At 43.8% G+C, this 10,107-nt stretch overlaps 1 protein-coding gene across 1 annotated transcript; it reads left to right on the top strand.

Moving 5' to 3' along the window:
- The first annotated feature begins 812 nt into the window (after positions 1–812).
- Positions 813–9,054, top strand: S100B (S100 calcium binding protein B). The gene is made up of 3 exons (XM_030580501.1): positions 813–1,013; positions 3,718–3,888; positions 7,145–9,054. The coding sequence occupies exons 2-3, from the start codon at positions 3,751–3,753 to the stop codon at positions 7,283–7,285; spliced, it is 279 nt and encodes a 92-aa protein (XP_030436361.1). The 5' UTR covers positions 813–1,013; positions 3,718–3,750; the 3' UTR covers positions 7,286–9,054.
- Positions 9,055–10,107: the final 1,053 nt, after the last annotated feature.

The following is a 10,107-nucleotide window of genomic DNA, read 5'->3' as shown; positions in this document are numbered from 1 at the left end:
CCACAAGCTCTATCCAAAAAAAATTAAATAAATGTGTGAGTGGGGGGAGAGGGCCTAATAAAATCTGAAAAAACCCACACAGTGCCTTGACCCTGAAAAAGGAGAAGTGCCAGAGACTCCACAAAGTCCACTAGGAATTTTGCTATTACTGTCGATTTTACGTGGAAGATGCAATATAAGCCCCTAAGATAGGCTGTTCCTGCAAGGATTCCAAACTCATTTTCTCTCATGGGGTTTCTTCTCTCAGGCCTGGCAAGATCAGGAGGTACAGAGGCTAATGAAGTGTGTGTATGTAACAGATATAGTTAACTAAACTGTTTTTGACTTAAAAATAGATTGGGTTTGAATTTTAAGTATTGGTCCAGCCAATATTTTATCTGAACCCATTTGGCATCCCTTAAAAAATGTCAATTAATTTAATTCCCTTGGCTCTGGTTGATGTCTCACAGTATGGCAGATCTGAAACTGCAACACTGCTGTTATTGAGAGTTATTAGCATTAGTAACAATTGTAAAATAAATGTGTGATCTCTCTGTCATTCTTCCAGTTTTAATCCTTGCCTCCACTTTGTCACCAGAGGACTGGCATATACATTCTATTGCAGTTAGCTAATTCCTGTCCCTTATTTTGTTAATAACAAGAAACCCAGGACAAACTTCTTGTTAGGAATTAAAAAGCTGATTGTCTACTTTTCCTTACAAGAGATCTTTCTTTCGCTGGTACCAATGTATCAGTTGGAAGCTCACAGAGCAAACTGATGTGGGATAACAGCTTGCTCAATGCACCCTTGTGTATATTTCCACCCATTCCAGGAAATCAGGTCCAAGAATCAGCTGCCTGCTTCCTACTCCCACCCCCTCCTCAGGTCCTCATTGGCTGCTGCTGTTCTGCAGAAGCACTGCATCTTAGTCTATGGACTTCTCCACTCCCCAACAGATGAAATCAGACGCTTCCCCCTTGCTGTCTTAGAATACATTGCTCTGATTCCAGCAAAAAGTGGGCACAGAAGGAAGGTGAGTAGCAGAAATAATACTATGATGTTTAGAAAGAAAAGACTTTGTTAGCAAATGCTAATTCTGAATATTTATGCAGGTGGGTCACATACCAACCTAATTATTGAAGTAGAAGTGATTTCCCCCCCCCCCTCCACTCACTTTGGAACCTCCAAACCTTTGGGCTTTTATCAAACTAAACACTTTAAAAAAGAAAAGAAGAAAAGAAAAAAAAGCAGCAACCAAAACAGAGTTGAGGCACACTTTTCATGAATTTTGTTATGGCTGCAAGCATCGTCAGATTAGACAGTGATACAACATAATTGTGTGTCTCAAGCAATTTCCATTACAACTTTCCCAGGGAATATTGATTGGAATAAATGAAGAGCAGTGCTAGTTATGGCTGTAACTTTTCCAAAGATCACTAATTGTATCTAATTTAAGTCAGTTTTCCTGTTCTCTTGCTCCTGTGGTTGAGGAAGATTTGTCTATAATAGAGAGTTACATCATGAGGCAAGTCCCTAGCCTCTGATGTAGTAGTTCCTGTAAAGTCAGTAGAGCAATGCTGACTTGCACCAGCAAGGATCTGCAAGCACCAAGTTTTTTTCCCTAACAAAAGCAAAGTCTGATTTAATTTTATTAACTAAAACCTTTCTTAACATCAGAGTACTGTGAAGCTTTTTGGGCTGTTTTTTTTTTTTACATCTTTTCCCATTACATTGTAATCTTCCAAAGGGGTTTCATTATCTATATGAAATCTATAAGAAACCTTACAATCAAATATTTATCAACGTTAGGAGACAAGGATATAAATCACTTAAATTCTATAGCTAGCATATTAAATAGTTTATCAGAAGCAGTGCAGAATGAAGGGAAATGAGCATATTTGCTTGCACTTAGGGCTTATGAAAACTGGATCTCATAATGGACTGTTGGTTTAGTGGGGATAGAGCCTTTCAGTGATCCAACCAAATCTGAGAAGTAAAAGAAAGAAAAAGCAGGAGAATAAAGATGATTGCAGAGAAATTTGTAAAGCACTGTAAACAAAAATGTACAAAATCCAGGAAAATGGAGCAAATCAGCTGGTCAGAAGACTCAACATAAGAAGTAACAAATGCTACAAACCAAGAAAATTACACAACACGTGTGTAAATATATATTTCCACCCTGCTATTTAATTGGCTGAGACATGTTCTTGTGATGTGACAAAAATTGTAAGGGTTTTTTCCTTCTGAAGTAAGAAAAGAGGCTTTTTACTAAGACAAGGTTATACTACAGTAAGAACCTAAATAGATAAATCTCAGCACAGGAAACTGGAGCTTGTGATTCTGCAGCAAATTTGGGGAGAAGATACCATCTTGGAGACACAGACACTGTTTTCATACTGAGGGCAGTATTTTCCATATGTGTTTACAGTCTCCAAAGGGTGAAAAAAACAGAACCTTAAAAAATACCATGATTGAGGTGATGTGTTGCTCAGGCAATGATGCAAGTCTGTGGTTCCCAATCTGTGGGCTGTAGACCAAGAATGGTCCATGGAGCAGCCCTGGTGGTCTGCAGAAAGCTGGCTATTCCCACAGGGCTGGCTGTCCTTGTTCCCAACTGTTAAATTGCATTAAAAATAGCTAAAAATCTGTAAAATACTTTCCTATGTAAGCAATGGCGGTAGTTGTCAAAGGATTATATTACATGGTCATAGATGGTTCCAAAGATTAGTTCTTTTACACTGTTAGCAATCTCTGGATTGAACAGACACAATTTTTTATTTTAAAGAGCTAGGTTGGATGTAACTGAAACCTGGCCAAAATATCTATTTGAAAATCGTTTTGTGGCACTTCAGTTGTCAAGAAACCTTGTTTTCCAGACCTTCACTTGCTGCTTTTTTCCCCTTTTTTCTGTCAGTGCTGAGACATCTCGGGGTGAGATGCTTCTCTGGGGCTTAGTGGCCCATCCACTGAAAAGCAAGGCAGTCAGTACCATTACACTTAAAAAATTCAGTTAATCACTGATGTATTGGTGAGGGTTGTGTATTTTGACTAGTTAAGTCTTTTAACAGCCTGCTGGCTTTTATTTATTTATTGTACTCTGCCAAAGTGGAGATCAAGGTGTAAAACTTGTGTTCAAATATCAGGGAAGTCTGTGAATTTTCCAGACAAATAGCAGCTATTCCCTCCGCAACGCCCCACAGTGCGCTCTCCTTGAACGTAATGTTGAAATTGACAAATCCCCTATGGCTATGTTACCCAGTAATCCTCCCTTCAGAATGTTACTTTTTGTTAGTGATGCTGGCAATAAGCTTATGCATATAGGGACCATCTAGTACTGCAGGGTACCTTCTTTTAAGGATAGGTCTGTGCTGACTCTATTTTGGCAATATACAAATATTCTGCTTGTTCCCCAAGGTTTTAAAGTAAGAACAATCATTTAGGCAATGTCCCACATGTGTTTCCTAACCTTAAGCTATATCAATGGAAAGAAAAGTTTTCACAGATGGTCGGCTCCTCGCTGGCATTATTTCCCCATGATTTCCTTGAGTGTTCATCTGGGGCCTGATCCAAAGCCCACTGAAATTTATTGGCATCTTTCCATTGACTTCCATGGGCTTTGGAGCAGGCCCTAGTGGTATAACATTGTTGGTCCAATGTTTTTATTGCTGCACAGAGCAGGCAAAAAGGCATTTAACCCCTCCCCCCCATGCTGAGCTTAACCCTGTGTTTCCTCCCAGTCACTTTGATTTTAGGTGAGTGCCACTGTAACAATGTCTGCTCTGGAAAAGGCCATGATTGCCATCATTGAAGCTTTCCACCAGTACTCGGGAAAGGAGGGAGACAAACACAAGCTGAAGAAATCTGAATTAAAGGAGCTCATTAACAATGAACTCCCCCATTTTTTAGGCGTGAGTATTGCCTTTTGAACAATGAATTGCCCTTTACTCTATTGTGACCAAATGTCGAGATGCCTGAAGATGTTTACTGTAGCCTTCTACAGTTCTCAGCTCACGTCTTGTTTGCTGAAATAGTTTGAACTAGCAGGCTGCTTCCCGTGGCAATGGGAACAGTGTATATACTCAAGCTGTGACTGTCAAAGGGCTCAGTGCAATGGCCTGGTTCCAGTACTTCAGCCTTTGTCTTATGCTGTGTTTCTTGGGAGATTGTCCTGATTTAACAGCTATTCAGAAGTTGGGCAATCAAAGGGAGTTAGCGCATTCAGACGGCAAAGCATATCCCCTCTGGATGGCAGGCAGCTCTCTCTCCATGGAATGATCTATTTGCCTGTCCTGAGTATTTCCTGGGTGCTAGTATGTGAGGGGTCAGACTGTATATATCAAGGTCTGGTCACCTGTGGGGGAAAGCACAAGGGCCCAGATCCCCAAAGGGACTTAGCTACCTAAATTGTTCCTGTAACCACAAAATCCCTGCTCAGCTGATGCCCAATCCTATAGATGCCTAAATTTGTGCGCTAAAAGGCCCTTAGGTGCCTACGTTTTTGCCTCTGTGCATTTGTACTGCTGCTTCAGGCAGGCATCTGGATGCCTGTCTCATGCCTAAGACCCAGCACCATCCTCAAACCCAAGGAGGGAAGGCGTTGCTCACCCATAGGCAGGGCTGTCCTTATCCATATGCAAAGTGCACAGCTGTGTGGGGCACCAGGAAATTTGGGGCACCACATTTTCTGGTGCCCTAGGCAGCTGCATGCTGTTCCAGCCCCTGCTCTGCCTCTTCCCCATGGCCCCCTGGCTCCGCCCCAGCCCCACCTCTTCCTGCCCCTGCTCTGCCCCAGGCCTGCCCCCATTACATCCCTTCCCCTGAGGACTGCAGTAGGGGTCGGGCCTGCACTCACCGGGCAGCGGTAAGTGGAGTGACCCAGCCCCAGCTCGCTCCACACCACCAGTAAGTGCTGGGGGGTGGTTCTCCCCTGCCCCCCAAGCCCCAAGGCTGGGAGCCAGAAGAGAAGAGCAGAGCGGAGCGGGCTAGGGCCAGATCACTCCACTTCCCGCGGCCCTGTGAGTGTGGGTTGTGCCTGCCCTGCACTCACCGGGCAGCAGGAAGTGATGCGACCTGGCCCCAACCTGCTTTGGTCCGCCGGCCTGTGCTGGGGTGAGGGGCAGTTTTCCCTACCCCCTAAGCCTGCTCCTACCCCCCCTCCCTGCAGAGGCCTGCCCCTCCCCCCCACGGGTGGACACGCTGCATAGGGCACCAAAATGGCCCTGCCTGTAGGGGTGCTCAGACCAGGCATAACTCCACACACACAGCAGGAGGAAGAGGCAGGGACTCTCTTCTAACCTTCAGCCCTGTAGTTAGGACACTCAGCTGGGCAGTGGGAGACCTGGCTCAGTTCCACCCTCTGTCTGAAGAAGAGAAGGCACTTGAACAGGGGTTTCCCATGTCTCAGGCAAGTGCCATAACCCCTGGATTATAGTCACGCACTCTCTCTCTCCGGCCCAGTGCATAGTGTATTTAGTTATTGATACGCAGTGGAACAGCTTCCACAGGAGAGATTGAGAGAGCCCCAGGTCAGACTATCTTCTTGTCCAGTGGTTAGGAAGTGGAGGTGGGAAACTGCTGATCAAATCCCTTCTCCTCATCAGCTGGGGGGTGGAATTGAACTGAGGTCTCCCACATTCCAGCTGAGTGCTCTAACCACTGGGCTAAAATTAAAGGAGGTGTCTGCCATGACTTTCCCCACCCTTCTGCTTCATGTGGAGTTAGGTGTGTATTAAAACCGTTCTATGCTGACTCCAGGGAAGGGTTCTGGTTGTGGATCCCAAGCTGAGGTAGGACCCTGCCTCCCGCCTAGATTTAGGGGCCAAAATCCTAGAGAGGGCTGGGCTTAGGCACCTCTTTCCTTGGTGTCTGCTATTGACTAGTTTTGGCAGCTCCCCACCAGCATGCTGACTTGTGTCTCTCTCCTCAGGCATTGTTCAGAGCGCCTCAGTGCCTAACCCAGGCATTGCACTGCCCACGTCCATTGAATCTGGGCCAAGGTGCCAGTCCCATTCTTGCAAGTGGGATGTGGACAGGACCAGGGCAACCACTAGGCGAACTAGGCAGCTGCCTAGGGCGCCAAGTGGTTGGGGGTGCCAAAAAGCACAGTCGGGGAGGTGGTGGAGTGGAGGTGAGCTGGGGCACAGGGGGGCACGGGGAGAGCTGCCTGCAGCAAGTAACGGGAGGGCGTGCACTCTAATTCTCCTCCCCTCCCAGGGTTGCCTCGCCAAACAGCTGATTGGTGCCGCAAGCCTGGGAAGTGGGAGAAGGATTTGGGAACAAAGTCACAGAAACTGAAGGCAGTGGGGAATTTTCTAACCTCTAGCAGGGAAAGTTGAACTGTGATTCCCCAGATTCATTTCCTATTTGGAAGATATTTTAAGAAGTTTTAATATCGCATGTTTTAATTGCTTTATTTAAGAAAACCGTTTGTGAGCTGACATGACATCAGCAGTCCAGAAAATAACTCAAATTCTCTGAGTCCAGGGGTAGCCTATGTCGTACTGTGTGTCCTTGTATTAAAGATCCCGGGAGGACATGATTCTTCTTTGCAGATCCACACTGGGTTCAGTTCAGGGATCGGTTATGTCAGGGCCATGATGTGTTTGCAGTCCTGTTCATCCTTTCTGCCTCTGCTTCCTCTCCTTTCTCCCTAAGGTATCACTCCTATTATATTGAATAAGAGCCAAATTGTGGCCCATGCGTTGATCATTTAAGAACAAGCTTCTTTTCTGCTGTTACAGCGTTTCCAGTCACATTAGATTTAAATATCCATCACCTTAATCCGTCCATGGAAACACAAACCATTATTCCAGAGTGGTTTTACATACTAGTCAATGCAGTAAACAAGTGGCCGACAGTTCCTACTTTATGTGGGTCTCTGTTACAAGGAAGCTGCATAAGGAATTGCAATCCCATGCCAGTGCTTGGAAGGCAGCATGGGAAACAGATACATTAAGAAAGGGAAGCTTCTATGCATGTGTTTTGAATAAACATTGAATGATGAGAGTATGGTCAGCTCCATTGGAAGTCTAGTAGGTGACATCTACTGTACTGTCTATTAGCTCCATTTGAAGACAACGAGATTACGAACCAGAACTTCTAAATCTTATTCACAGCCCTGTCCATTGTTCACCAGCTTTAACTGCTCTTTCTTGTTTTGATTAGGAAATTAAAGATCAGGAGACTGTGGATAAGGTGATGGAGACGCTGGATGCCGATGGTGACGCTGAATGCGACTTCCAGGAATTTGTTGCCTTCATTGCCATGGTCACTTCTGCTTGTCACGAGTTCTTTGAACATGAGTGAAACATCAGAGAAGCAACCGAGAACCTGCTGTGTGTGATTTTTAAAGATCGAATATGAATTCTAATGTAGAGACACCAAACTGGTTTAGGGGCTACTAGGAGTGAGTCTGCTAATCCTAAGTAGTTTTAGTAAGATCAGTGTGCTCTGTGAATGGAAACATACAAATGCCTTTTAAAGGACTGTTTGCCAGTGCCTGCCTAGCTTTTAAGCAGCATGTGTATTATACCCTACCTATAATTAAAGTGCACAGCATCCTCCTGCTACACACTAGATATATACACAGACTTGGATGCAAGTAGTTAGACCTTCCACAGGGGTCCAAGTTTGATTGTAAAGATTTGTTTTGTTTTTTAAAAGTGGGGCTGGTATCAGTTAGTAAGTAATAAAGGGACTGGAGAACAGAGGCCTAATCGAAAGCCCATTGAATTAAATAGTGAGATTTCTGACTTCAATGAGCTTTGAATCAGACCCAGTGGGCAAAACTAACGGGGAAAGAACAATAGAGGGTACGCACTAATTACGCAGTGGCCACTCTACACTTCCATGAGCATTTTTATTTCTCAGCAGTTTATTTCTCTTCATCGGTATTGCGTTTAAAAGGCCGGCGAGGTAACATTCTAGGCCTTTTCGCTTATTTTTAAGTCTTCCTACTTTTTAACTCCTAGCAGAACTAGGTGCTGAGGCAGTTAGGGCACATACACCTAGTGTGATAATGGAAGAGCTGAAAGAGGCTGGAGACAGTGGTACATTGAGACAATGTTCCCAGTATAAAGTTACAATGAGTGATCACTGGGAAGGAAGGGCTGAAGGAGAACAATTCTATCACGTTATTGTTTTGTGCTAGCAATATAGCTATTGTATTGGGTTTTGTGCTGGTGATAGGTCCCTGTATCCCTTTCAGAGATCCAGGAATCTAATATCCTTCACCCATTTTAAGCATGTTTATAAAATTCCTGTTCCACTGATCCTGACTGGTCAGAACAAGATGTACATCTCCATGGATCATCTCAGAATACTGACTCTCTAGACTAAGGCTTGATCTACACTAGGAAATTATATTGGCATAGCTACCTCAGTCAGGGGTGTGAAAACTGACATAATCCCCCAGTGTAGATACAGCTGTGTTGACAGAAGAGTGCTTCTTCCACTGATGCAGCTAATGTTCGGGGAGGTGGCATTCCCACACCTACAGAAACCCCCCTGTTGTTGGTGCAGGCTGTGTCTCCATTACAGGGCTATGCTGCATAGTTAATGTTAGTATAGTCTCCATAGTGTAGACATACCCTAACGTTCAAAATGTGCTGCTGAATTCGTGTTGCAAGCAAGCAACTCAGCTCCGAAGAGTTGGCTACAATTTAAATTTCCCCATAGCTCAGCAATGGGTCAATGTTAAACTTTAATTCTGGACTAATGAATATTGAACAGTAAAACATTAAATTAAATTAGGGAGTCATTTTAAGTAGCTATTATCTGGATGGCCCTGATTTCCATACTAAATATGTAAATATAATTTCTGGGATGTTCAGAAATAGTGTTTCAAATTCTGAATGTTGTATTTGGATATAACCTCAATCTGCATTCTTTTTCACTTTATACATTTTCAGTGTTCCATAATTTGATTTTACAAAATGCCCCATGTTTTATGGAAATGAAGATATCTCTTTCTATAGTTCCTTGCAGCTGTGGAAGGAGACCTTGCTAGGGACATGCATGTAGGAAAGGTACTGCCCTACATTCAGATTCAAATTAAACCAGCAGCTTTAACCAAGTGATTGCGGGGTTTTTTGTTTTGTTGTTTAAGTTCAATTATTTAGAAAAATGTAAATTTAGCATTCACTGTTCCCACCATCCTATTTTTTTACATCTTTGGGAATTTTTGGTTCTATTATTTCTTAGTCCTTTTGATTGCTAATGAAGACCCTAATCTTGCAGCAGGATCTGTGTGGGTATAGCCCTGCTAAAAGATATTTTATCATGCAGTTTCTGAGTGTAGTATACGTGTGTGTGTCACTCATTAGCTCAGTTGGGTTTTGTCTCTCTCAAGTGGCTGGTCCCACACAAAGCCTTTGAGTCTGCTACAGGCTCCAGCTACCAGCTGGATTTAGTCCTTTAGCACAAACAGTAGCAGTTCATGTGTGACCTTTTTTGGGTGAGAGGTCTCCAGGTCAGTCCTTGCTGATGACCGTGGCAAGCATTGTCACAAATGGTGAGCTGGGAAATGCACAGAGATGGATCGATGATGTGTGGGGCATCAGACTCTCCAAAATGGCGGTTCTGTCAATCCTTCCAGCCTCGGGTTAGGTATTGTCCATAAAGTATCAAAAACCCAGCGGAGGGACAATTACAACCCTTTCAGCGGTTACACCTATCTCTATCTACACTGTTTACAAATAGTGTTTATATACTGTAAGAATTGAAGGCATTATACACTCATATTGCCCCTTGCAGGTACTGTTTGACTGATAAAGTACCGAGTCAGCAGAACAGGTGTGCTATGGGGTCATTGTTCTGTCGATTTGCATGAACTGGGATAGAGATTCAATGCAATTTATATGTAGAGACCTGTGGGTACTGCATGCAGCTATAACAAATTCATAGTAAAACCAGCACGTAAATACAATCATATGCAGTCACATAAGGGTTGAAATGCATGAACTGTTGAGCGGTGCATAGCGAGACTAAACAGGCTAGGATGGTAAGTGAATGGTCTTGTCTAAAAATGGTTCAATCACATATTATACTAGTGGGGGTAAAAGTCTGATCCAGATTTGCTGGACTGGCTGAGATGTACTCAGGGATGCTTCACCCGCCATGGAGCTGCC

This window comes from Gopherus evgoodei, chromosome 11 (genome assembly GCF_007399415.2).
Source record: "Gopherus evgoodei ecotype Sinaloan lineage chromosome 11, rGopEvg1_v1.p, whole genome shotgun sequence".
Taxonomy (NCBI): Eukaryota; Metazoa; Chordata; order Testudines; family Testudinidae; genus Gopherus; species Gopherus evgoodei.
Note: the sequence above shows the minus strand (reverse complement) of the source record. Positions and strands in the feature narration are given on the sequence as shown.

Bases quoted from the DNA above. Each gene is read 5' to 3' on its own strand.
- S100B (XM_030580501.1), top strand. From the start codon at position 3,751: ATGTCTGCTCTGGAAAAGGCCATGATTGCCATCATTGAAGCTTTCCAC. The intron at 3,889-7,144 runs GTGAGTATTGCC...TGTTTTGATTAG, and splicing joins AACTCCCCCATTTTTTAGGC to GAAATTAAAGATCAGGAGAC.